We start from the raw sequence: 13067 nt of genomic DNA, 5'->3' as shown, positions 1-13067 counted from the left end.
ATTCCAAACATGTGCTCACGAATGACTAGTTTCGTGAGGGAATTCTCAGAGTTCTGTTGAGAAACCGTGACTAGTGGAGTTAATCTGTGTCGAGTAGAGACAGGTATCCACTTCAGTACAATGGAAGATGACCGCACAATTTCATGGATTGGTTGAGGTTAGACATTAACATCGTTGGATCTCGGTCAGTTCAGTGGTCTAGTAGGTTAAACGTTCACGCGCGAGACTGGATGCCCTGTGTTGAAATCCCATGAGTGGGATGGTGGATGTGCAGTGTTGAGGAGTCTCATAATAGGACGAAACGGCCGTTTAGTGCTTCCAGTTTTTCAATGGTGGTCTAACACCAACCGGTTCATGATCTCAATCAAAAACTTAATAGTCTCCACAACGCCTATACACAATAAACTAGTAATAGTAGTAGAGTTAATTAGATCTTGTAAAATGGTGTATTATTTAGTTTGTATTCAATCTTATTAATCATTAGAAGTAGTTATTTTGATTATTAATGAATTAGAATATTGAATATTATGTGTAAAAATTAGTTTGTTGACTAGATTCAAGATGAATTCCTTGAAGTTATTCTGTGAAGTCTTGAGTTATGTAATCAATCAACTAATGAATGTAACATTGAGCTCACTATTTACATTGTATTGAATAAAAAAGGAATTATCACAAGGGGGTTTTGTGGAAATTTTATTCATTTTAATAGTTGAATTCATGAGTCGATTAAAGCTAGATTATCCTGGAAGCACTAGACGACCGTTTCATCCTAGCGTCAAACTCAGAACCTACATTCTCGCGTGCGAACGCTTAACGTCTAGATCACTGAGCCGGCCGAGATCTAACGGTGTTAATGTCTAACCTCAACCAATCCATACAATTGTGCGATAATCTTCCATTGTATTGTCATGGATACCTGTCTCTACCTGACACGGATTAACTCCACTGGTCACGGCTTCTCACTCGAACTCCGAGAATTCCCTCACGAAACTAGTCATTAGTGAGCACATGTTTGGAATCCCATAAGCAGAATCGTGGATGCACACTACTGAGTAATTTCACAATTAGACGAAATGGCCGTTCAGTGCTTCGAGGTTTTCAATGGTGGTTTCACATCAATAGGTTTATGATCTCAATCAAGAGAATTATACATTCACACAGAACTGGAAAACTGTTTTATTACACTTCGTTTTTTTCTCAACAACAACAACAACAAAATGATGTAACCAAAAGTAGTAAACTTCTGTTTCTAGAGAAAAATACAGAAAAAACATACCCTAAATTGTGTTTATACAAAATGTGACTATACTACCATGCACATATACACATATACATACACATAATAAACATTTCTAAGTTCTCCCTTCTGTTTATCAAGTTAACCATCTAGTTTGTTTTTACCAGTGGGGGTAGGGGTTAACTTATCATTAAATTAGTTTATGAATACCGGGTTGTTTACACAAGTAACTGGTTGAAATAAACATTCCAACAATTCAATATAATCAATAATAATAATAATAATAATAATAATCTTTCATATTTGTTTATTTTAATTATTGATCAATGGGATTACCATCATTGAACATTGAAATGTTTCATTATTTTCTTTTCTGTATTGTTTGTTTTACTTTATCGAATAATTTTCAAAAAAAAATGTCGATAATATACAATAAATACAAATAAAAGTTATATTTTCAATGGTTAAGATCATGAGTCAGTTGAAGCTAGACCACCATGGAAAACCTGGAAGTGCTCGCGCGCTAAACCAGTAGGTCCTGGGCTCGAATCTCGCAGAAGGCGAGGTCGTGGATGCGCATTTCTGAGGAGTCCCACAATGGGACGAAACGGCCGTCCAGTGTTTCCAGGTTTTCCATGGTGGTCTAGCTTCAACTGACTCATGTTCTTAACCATTGGAATTATTACAATCTCCACAAAACCCATCTGATATTAAAAGTTATATTATTATGTAGAGCTGAAGGCGTCGTATGACACTGGAGGTTCGTCATTGATATAGTGAATGGTTCAGCATTACTTTGACAAGTTTTGCTGACTGTTCATGCATAGAATTGTTTTGCTGATTAACCGATTTCATTCACAGTGGTGGGTGCTTCTCAGTGTTCTCAACAGCCATTGTCATTCGGACATTGTAAGGCATATCACGATTGCTAACACTAATGAGTTTGACTGTCGTGTAAGTGGAATAGGTGAACTTTGGCCTGTTCGTACTGTGCACAATTGATTCACATGATCATTGATCGGAATAACTATATATGTGACGTGAATGTGGATATGAATGGTGCGAATGGTCCACCAGGGTGCTTGGTACCTGTGCAGTTTCGCCACAGGATTGAGCTGTACTATTCAGATTGTAGTGTTAAAGCCTATAGTGTGTCTAGTTCTCCTGTGAAGCGGGATGGAGTGGTACTCTTTAGGTTATAAAATTTAAGCTTGGGCGGTTTCGGACTCTCCTGCAAGTAGGATTGAGCTGTACTGTTTGGGTTGTCACTTGAAAGTCTGGATGGTGTCTGGTTCTCCTGAAAACCATTGTAAAATTATTCTGGCCCACAAGGGTTTATTATATAAATAGAAATAATCCGATAACCTTTGAATTTATAAAGAAAAATCAATTATTTTTTTAGTTGATCGATAATTATTTGATGATGGTTCATATTAGAAATAGTCAATATTAGCTGACACAGTAAGTCGTATGTGACCGACCTCAAACAGTTGTCCCTTGGACATTACGGTCAAGCTTTCTGGTCATTAAGACCACCTCTAATAAAATTTCCTTTTCAAGTACCTCTAGAAGAACCCTTCTACGGTGTGGGCAACCGGGAAGTGATAACTGCCCTCATACCTCTAACAGCACTCAAGACCACTGACTAACTGACATAGTAAATGGAAAATTTAGAAGTTACCTGAACAATCGAGTAATAATAATTTCTTGATATGGTGTTGAATAGCACGACATATGTCTCTTTGAATGCAAGTGTACAGTTCAGCAGATAATTATGTATTACTCTACAATTGAAAAGCATTTCTTAGGAAAGTAGATGGTACGATTAGACTTTTAACATATCGTCGAATATGCTTTCGAGATATTACTCGTTTGTAGTTAAACCACTAACTGTATAATGCTGAGGTTTTTTATTTTACTGGTTGAGATCATGAGTCAATTTCATTTGGACCATCACGGAAAACCTAGAAGCACTAAACGGCCGTTTCGTCCTACTGTGAGACTTCTCAACAGTGTGCATCCATGGTCTCACATACAACACTAGAAACCAGGACATATCAGTCACGCAAGCGCTTAACCTCTAGATCACTGAACCAACCGGCATCCAACAGTGTTAATGTCTAACTCCAATCAATCCACGAAAGTGAGCGAAACATCTCCCATTGTCTTCAGTGACTTACTATCTCACAACATACTCTGTTGAACTCCACTGGTCACTGCTCCCTACTAGAACTTCAGGAAATACCTCTTGGAGACCGTCACTAGTGAGCATATTAAAATTTGTCAATGATTTGTCTTAATTATGTTAACCATGTATAGATCTTGGTATCGATCCATTATTTAACTTAATTAGTAGGATTTCTAAGTTGTACAAATCATTTAGAATAGAGATGTGTGAAGGTTGTTGAATTCTTTAGTTCATTATAACATATGACATTATAGTAGTGAACACTCCTGATCCCATTGATGACTGAGTTCAGGATCTTCAGGACTCTAAAATAGTGATTTTGCATCAAAACGTACATCTAAACTGAAATCATAGATATTTATTCACCATACTGTTTTTTTTCTTTGATTTAGACTACGATCCCATCAATTTCTTGGTCACCTCATAATTCTTTGATATTTGCTTCAATCGCTGAAGGTGTTCTTGAAATATGGAACTTAGATTATTCAACGTAAGTTACAATCTTTTTTCGGTGAGACTATAGTTTATGAACGACCTTTGAGCGACGCTAAACTCACCTTGAGTGTGTCCACTTAATAATCAGGACCAAATGAATGTTATAAACCAGCGTGAGGAATTAGAATTATGATTTATAGTTGATGACTAAGGTGATGAATTAGATTTAGGCTTTTCATGATGAACTGACATTAGCTATAATGCCGAAACGGTATTTTGCCGAATGGGTGAATGAATTTCGCGCCAAAATCTGAGACCTGTTATCTTAAACCTGATTGGTTCGTCCATAAATTATAGTCTCGCTAGGATGATCATTTCGTTCAAACTCTAACTCTCTAGTTTGATGTATCATTACCCCTAATGTTTATACTCTCACTTCGACTAGAATACATTATCCTCTATATCCCAAAGCACAAAGTCAAAGGAAAAAAACCCATCAATATTTATTTACAATTAACCTGATTGTAGTTTCCCTCTATTGATATTCATCGCTGAATTGAGATTCTTGAATTGATTTTTTAACACTACTCATTAGTACTCATTAGGTACATGGAAGGTCCGAACAATGTGGGAGACCGGGAAGACCAGTCAAATAGCAACGGAAATGAGAAGATACAACTTGGCAGTACTGGGAATCAGCGAAACCCATTGGACCCAAGCTGGACAACAAAGGCTAAATACGGGAGAGATGCTGCTACACTTCGGCCACGAAGAGAAAAGTGCTCCACACACTCAGGGAGTTGCTCTAATGTTGTCCAAAGTAGCACGAAATGCACTTGTAGGATGGGAATCTCACGGATCCAGAATCATCAAAGCATCATTCAACACTACTCATTAGTTGATTATTATTTACTAAACACTCGTTGAATGGACCTTTAAATGCTAATAGAATCTAACCATCCTCATTTGGAATATCAACAATGGAATAGTACAAACATGTACAATTAGTACTTTGTATCTAACTTCATTTCATCTTTGAATATATTGAGATAAATTTTAGGTTTCACTTAAAGTCCTTCATTTCAGAATTTTAGATAATCCAGTTTTGTGTTTTTTAAGCAAATATGGATTAGTGGCTAACAGTGGAATCCAGGATGTTCGTTCTGTCCTATTTAGGACTCGTCAGTCGGATGTCCCTGATTCTCAGAGTTAATATTCAGTTCGTGACTCGAACCCAGTAACGTTCTCCACTAAGCTACTGAGTCTTTATATCCACCTGCCTGTGCAATGTGGTGAGGTTTAAATTCACTTGGCGTTGTTTTACTCGTATCTTCCCATTGTTATTAAGGACTGCAAGTGATCAGTCTCTTCTTGGCATATATGCATCCTGTGCGGATTGCCACGACATAGCCTCAAGTCACAAGCTTTTTAAACAAAGATGGATTAGTGGCCAGCAATGGAATCTAGTATGTGCATTTCGTCCTATTAAGGTCTGATCAGCTGGATGTACCTATATCTCAGAGTTGATATTCACTCTGGGAGAGACTCGAACCCAGTACCGTTCGCTTCAAACGCTATCGCATTATCCGCTTAGCTACTAAGTCCTGATAGCCACCCGCTTGTACAATGGGGTGAAGTTTAAACTCACTATACATATTATTGATTATTCATAAGAATACATGTAAGTAATTCAAGGTAAACTGATATTCTGGTGTTTGTACTGATGTCGACAGATATAAGTAGTATATATCACCAATAGAAAGTGAAATGCTTTGGGGCAGAAGGTTAAGAAGATTGAAGAAAAGAGAACGAGAACAGAAAGTGATTGGTGTGGAAACAAGGAAACAATCAAGTCTGATACAATTAATTTACATTTTGTAAATGAAGTATTTATTGTATGGTTATTACATTTTACCAAGATATTCTGTAATGCTATATTGAAACACATTGGGTTGTCTTTACTAGTGTTCCTGTTCACTACAGTACAATTAACTGTATAAAATATGCATTAAAATCACCTTACAGTTATGAACATAAGAAATTACCAAGACTTTAAGACAAGACGCTAAGGTTCAATTCAAATCACATAGTCTCTAAAAGAATTGATAACCCTTCCAAGACACATAATCCAAGCAGTACCTTGATTTAGAGTTTACAATGAATTAAACTATTTAACAAAAACAAAAGATTGTGCAATATCATGAATCGATCGCAGTTACACATTAACGCTGTTGGATGCTAGCTCAGTTCTCCAAAGATTAGGCATTCGCGATCGAGACTGAAGTTTCTGGGTTCGAGTCTCGTGTGCAGAATCATTGATGCGTACTCTTGTAGAGTCTCATACAAAGACGATATAACTGTCCATTACTTCAAGGTTTTCAATGATGATCTAGTTTAGATCGACTTATGAATTCAACTATTAACATGACTACAATCTCAATAAATCCCCATTTTGACAAAAAAGAAATCAAACTAACCAAACTGATAAACAAGCTTTGATAGTTACTATGGTAACGTTTTATTATTCTGTACTAAATATTTTTTTCATAGTGTTGATCCTTATATTACGGAGACAATATCTACTGAAGCCAATATGACAAGTGTTCTATTCTCTGAAACTAGTCAAGTAAGTGTTGTATCTTGTTATTATGATTGAAAACAATTTCTATGATGTTAATGATTGAAAGTATTCAATAAAGAACTGATACTATTATTTTGTGACCCTATATCTGACGTCAGATAGATTGTATAAATGGTTGTTATTGAAATATACATCCTGGCTAGCCTCGTATAACCTCGTATCAACAATCAAATCATACTTGATGGGGAAATTCTAGTAGATGTAGAATCCTTCATGTACCTGGGAAACATCATCGATGAACAAGGAGAATCTGATGGAGACGTAAAGGCGAGGATTGGCAAAGCAAGGGCCCCATTCCTACAATTGAAGAATATATGGAACTCAAAACAACTTTCAACCAATGTCAAAGTGAGAATCTTCAATACGAATGTCAGGACGGTTTTACTGTACGGATCTGAAACTTGGAAAACTACTACAACCATCATCAGGAAGGTGCAGTTATTTGTAAATAATTGTCTGCGAAAGATACTCAACATCCATTGACCAGATACCATCAGCAACAGCTTACTGTCAGGGAGAACAAGCCAACATCTGGCTGAAGAGGAAATTAGGAAAAGACGATGGAAATGGATAGGACATACATTACGGAAATCACCAAACTGCATCACGAGGCAAATCTTAACTTGGAATCCTGAAGGAAAGTGGAAAAGAAAAAGGCCAAAGAACACTTTACGTCAGGAAACAAAAACAGATATGAAGAAGATAAATACCAACTGGAAAGAGCTGGAAGAGATTGCCCAGGACAGTGTTGGATGGAGAGTGCTGGTGGGAGGCCTATGGTCGTCCACGAGGAGTAACAGGCGTAAGTAAGTAAGTAGTTATCCTCGTATATTATTATTCACTTGATCCGTGTTAGTGAATAACGTAATTAAATAAGCCAAATACAAGAGTGAAGTTTCGAATACGTATATTTTGTACGATCATCAATCTGCAGAGACATACAGAAGGATGAAGCGAGGAGAAGAGAGTGAAGTGAAATGACGTGCATTGGAGACGGTGTTTGAGCCACCTCGATTTAATCAAACGTCGACTAATATTTATAGTCATACAAAAATAAGCTACAGCCATTTGATGAGTAGGATAAGATGTACACATCAAGCTATTCAAAGTTGGAATTTACTGTTATAAAAACAGATATTACTGAAATTTTCTCTAATATGGTTGAAGTTAAACATTAACACCACTGGATGATAGCTCAGCTATCTAGAGGTTAAGCGTTCGCGTACGAGACAGATCTTATCTTAGAATCTCGCAAGCGGGATCGTGGATGTGCACTGCTGAGGAGTCTTATGTTATGACGAAACGATCATCTAATGCTTTCACATTTACCAAGGTGTTCTAGCCTTAATCAACTCATGAATTCAACTATTTTAAAAAGATTTCACTGATTGAAATCATGAGTCAATTGAAGCCAGACCACTATTGAAAACTTGGAAGCACTGAACGGCCGTTTTGTCCTATTGTGGGACTCCTCAGCAGTGCGCATCCACGATCCCGCCTCCCGAGACATTCGAACCCAGGACCTATCAGTCTCACCCCAGACGCTTAACCAACTAGACCACTGAGCCGACCGGCATCCAACGGTTTTAATGTCTAACTTCAACCAATCCACAAAGTTGCGCTACTGTACACCATTATCTTCAGTGAGTTGATGCCATCTCAGTGGTCTAGTTGGTTAAGCGCCTGGTGCGAGACTGATAGATCCTGCGTTCGAATATCTCGGGAGGCAGGATCGTGGATGCGCACTGATGAGGTGTCCCATATTAGGACGAAACGGCCGTCCAGTGTTCCCAGGGTTTCCATGGTGGTCTAACTTCAATTTTCTCATGATTTCAATCAGTGAAATTTCTAAAATCTCCACAAAACCCCTTCTGATTAAAAAAAACTCTGAGATGCAGGTATATCCAGCTGACGAGTCCCAAATAGGACGAAACGCGCGTCCTGGATTCCACTGCCAGCTACTATCCATCTTTGTTTATAATAACAAGGAGATTTCTTTTTTATTCATGAACAGTCAAATATTATTCCTATTGAGGTTTCGACGTACAGGGGGGGGGCAGTTAAAAAAATATTCCGATTTTTTTTCAGACTAACTATTCCATTTGGTTCTCATATTTCATTGTGCAAAAACAAAAAAACACAAAAAAATGTTTCCTTACATAACCAGTTCTCTGATTCCTTTATTAATTCTTTAATCTTCATTGTGACTAAAATAAACGAGATAAAATTTGTTATTTGATATGTTTGTTTGTTTGTTCTGTTTTGTTTTTGGATGAGCTAGAAATGTACAGATAACAAAACTGTATTATAGATAATGACTAACAATGGAATCCAACTTGACTCTCATTTCGTCCTATTTAGGACTCGTCAGTTGGATATATCTACATCCTAGAGTTCATGTCCATTCCAGGATGCGAACCTAGTAGCGTTCATTCGAAATGCTATCATGTTATTCACTTAGCTAATGAGTCCAGATAACTATCAGCTTATTCAATAGAATGATGTTTAATTCATATTTGTATTGATTGTTTGTGACCTAAGGCAATATCGAGGCAATTCGCTCAAGATGCATATATATATATATCGATAAGAGATTGATCATCAATGGGAAGATTCAAGAAACCAATACAAATATAACATTTCATTTTGAATTCTGTCTCCAAGGTGATCTGATACAGGAATGTTTAAACTGTGTTAGATTATATATATATGATTAGCACATATCGGTAATTACCCTTTGAAAAACTTACCAAATCTGATCTTTATAAGCCATATTTATATTGTAATTTAGGACTACAATCGGTCAGTTTCTTGTTGACATATGTGCATCCTGTGCGGATTGCCTCGATATTGCCTTAATTCACGAGCTTTATAAAGAAAGATGGCTAGTGGATAGCAGTAGAGTCGAGGATACACATTTCGTCTTATTTGGGACTCGTCAACTGAATGTACCTGTACCCTAGAGTTAATGTCCATTCCAGGACTCGAATCCAGTAACATTCGCTTGAAACTTCATTGCGTTATACACTTAGCTACTGTATATAACTGTAATATCTTAATGACTGACTAGTTGATTGAATAAGTAGAACAATAAATGTCTAACTTTTAAATACTTTTTTAAATGAGAAGATAGTTAACATCATAGACGGGATTTGAACAAACAAACCGAAGAAAAATAAGTGATCATTAATGAACTGTTTTGTCCTATTTATGAGACTCCTTGATATTGTGAACTTACAACTCTACCAAGGACTAAACCCAATACTTCTTGGCCAAGTTATAATCTTTATACCTAGTTTTTTTCTACTACCACCAATACGGTTACTACTTCTACTACTCTGACATTTCTCATGCTAAGTTCATTTTTCCTTATTGATATAGCGTGCAACTTGAACTAATGCTCATATTTATCAGGTTCTATGTTGCACAAATTAACATCCAATAATTCACAACAAACTTCACATTCAGTTGAATGTATCTTGTTCAAAGAATAAACGACTTTAATTTCAAGTTAAAACGAGTTTCCACAATAGACCGTATAAGTCTAAACGTACAATGCTCAGATACAATTTTGTTGAATACTATTTTTATGTTGTTGAGGTCGAAAATTATTTCATATATATTTAGCATACACAGTCAAGAGTTCTAGTAAGACTCCGTGTCGGGTAGAGACAGGTATCTACCTCAATACAATGGAAGATGGTCGCACAACTTCGTAGATTGGTTGAGGTTAAATATTAACATCGTTGGATCTCGGCCGGTTCGGTGGTTTAGTAGGTTAGGCGTTCACGCGCGAGACTGAAGGCCCTGTGTTGGAATCCCGTGAATGGGATGGTGGATGCGCTCTGTTGAGGAGTCCCACAATAGTACGAAAAGGCCGTCCAGGTTTTCAATGGTGGTCTAACATCGGTCAGTTCATGATCTCAATCAAAAACAGTCAAGTGTGTACACAGATTTTAAACAAACATGAAATTAACATTATGACCCCATGAATATATATATTCATAATCAATTTACAACCTGATGCACATATACGTTGACTTGAGTTGCCATACAACATTCACACAACGAAATGAATGCAAGAATTTGGTGTAGTAAAGATATCAAAATAATGTAACAACAGTGACGATAAGAAAAAAAACGGTTAACAGAGATTGAACATACGTAGCATATGCTCTGACCACTTCATCAACCTACTCCTTATCCACATCTACTACCTTATACTCAACATCGAAATTACTCGATTCATGTGTTGTGACTTTAAGTCGGGCTAGTTATCGCGTAATTTATTCGCCAATCGAAGTATGATTTATTCACTCTTGTACTGTATTAAACCAATGACCTTCGACCGGTCTGATCAGCCTAGTGTCCTTATTGGTCCTTTGTTCGCCTAGTCTATCCAGTTGAGTCCAGAACATCAATAACAGCTTCCGCTATGTGAATCATTTATTTCAGACATAATTGGTTTATATACCAGCTAAACAAACTGCATCGCATCATAAAATTCGAAATAACATTTATACAATATAAAGCCAAAAGTGGTCGTGAACGTGGGAGACTGTAATCAGTAAACTGAACAAAAGAACAGTAGATTGTACAATAATAATTTATAGATCAAAATGAAGCTTATAATAAGATGAATAGTTATACAATAGGAATATATATCTAATATTAGTCCATTAACAGATCTCAGACGTTACTCGTAATTTAATCTTCACTAGGATATAACACCATGGATCTATGATCCACAAGTATTGCTTATAGAACATCATTATCTTCTACTTTCATTCTTAACTCCATGAGAAAGAAAACATAACAACAAACAAATTCATTCTATTGGTTCTATACAAGTTAACATTAGGATAACTATTTTAGTTAGACAACTAAATTTGTTAAAAACCTAGTCTGTCCTGTTAGTAACGGCTGTATACTTATAAAATATCATTAATCTATCCCTAACATCTCAATAGAAGCTGTTGTTTGTTTTGTAACATGACGAAATTACTTACTTATGCCTGTTACTCCCAATTGAGAATAGGCCTTCCTTTCTAGTTCTATCCAATTGTTGTTCATTCTTCTCATATCTGTTTTCACTTCTCGATGTAATGTGTTCTTCAGTCTTCCTGTTCTCTTTTTGGTCTTGAGGATTTCAAGTGAAGATTAACAACATTACTTATTTGGAATTATTATCATCTTAAGATGATGTAATCTAGAAGTTGATATCAGATGGTGGTTGGAGGTAGTCTATAGGAAGGGTTTCATGTTGACTACCTCCAACCATCATCTAATCTCAATATATAGTGCACTCAGTGTCGAGTCATCTAGACTGGTGACCACATTGCAACATGGTCGATAGCATTCGATCTGCACTAAATAAGGACTTGGCACACATGATATTGATCACCACCCAGTGATCAATCAATTGTGTGAATTTGATATCATTAACCCTTTAACCTATTAAGAAAACTAAATCATTACAATTTTGATTATTTATTGACTTATATTCAGTGAAACAAAACTATACCTTAATATTGAATCCTTTCATTTCAATATAATTCCTGCACAATCAGAATGATCAATATACACCAGTCAGTCAGTCAGTCAGCTACAACGTAGGACCAAGCACATATATGCATCGGTTCAAGTTGTCATACCGCATTAGCACAGCAAGATGAACACCGGATTCATAGAAGTCGTTAACTCAATGGTGATAATATATAAAAGAAAGATTGTATATAAGAATATAATACAGGAAGAAAGAATTAGTTCGTAGAAAGAAAGATATGAAGCGATTCTAATCTCTTAGTTTAAGGGAAGACAGATAGTGTATACACTGACGCCATTGTGATCGATTCTGAGCCATGTCACCAAGAGTCTCCAACCATTGGTTACGATTAAATAGCTATAGATGACCAGATAAATACTAAATAGTTCTTTTATCATCTTAGTATGAAACTCGTCAATAATTCACATCAACCATCTCATTAGACATAGAATCCAGGACTTTCAAGACTGATAGTTACATTCAAATAAATGAATTAACATTCAACTGACATGATAATTTTATATTTTTCCTCGTTTAAATGATTATGTCTAATGTTATAAGTATTACTAATTCCTATATAAGTAATTTAGGACCTTAGAGGATAAAATAAACTGATTTACTTTTAGAGTAGAGGTTTATGGAGATTATAGTAATCTTAATAGTTGAATTCACGAGTCAATCTAAGCTAGACCACCATAATAAAACCTAGATAGTTGTTTCGTCTTAATATGGCACTCGTCGACAGTGCACATCCACAATCATGCACATGAGACTCAAACACAGGAATTTCAGTCTCGCGTGTGAATGCTTAACCTCCAGAACACTGAGCCAGCATCCAACAGTGTTAATGTATAACTTCAATCGATCCATAATCTTGAGCAACCATTCATCCATTGTCTGATTTAGATACTTGTCTCTATCCGACATGGATTGGACCCTACTGGTCACGGCTTCTCACTAAAACTCCAAGAAATCCATCTTGAAGTCAGTCATTAATGAACACACAATGACTATGATAAGG

The 13067-nt window shown here is 36.3% G+C and overlaps 1 protein-coding gene across 1 annotated transcript in view; it reads left to right on the top strand.

Moving 5' to 3' along the window:
• Positions 1-13067, top strand: part of WDR78 (WD repeat-containing protein 78) — a gene marked incomplete at both ends in the record, with an annotated part of 69144 nt that overhangs the window by 46260 nt on the left and 9817 nt on the right. The window contains 2 exons of the mRNA XM_051210186.1: positions 3818-3915; positions 6411-6486. Of these exons, the coding sequence (XP_051070153.1) occupies positions 3818-3915; positions 6411-6486 (174 nt within the window). The remainder of the gene's footprint in view (positions 1-3817; positions 3916-6410; positions 6487-13067) is intronic.

The sequence above is a fragment of the Schistosoma haematobium genome, chromosome ZW (genome assembly GCF_000699445.3).
Source record: "Schistosoma haematobium chromosome ZW, whole genome shotgun sequence".
NCBI lineage: Eukaryota > Metazoa > Platyhelminthes > Trematoda > Strigeidida > Schistosomatidae > Schistosoma > Schistosoma haematobium.
The sequence above is the reverse complement of the archived record's forward strand: the minus strand, read 5'-3'. Positions and strand labels throughout refer to the sequence as shown.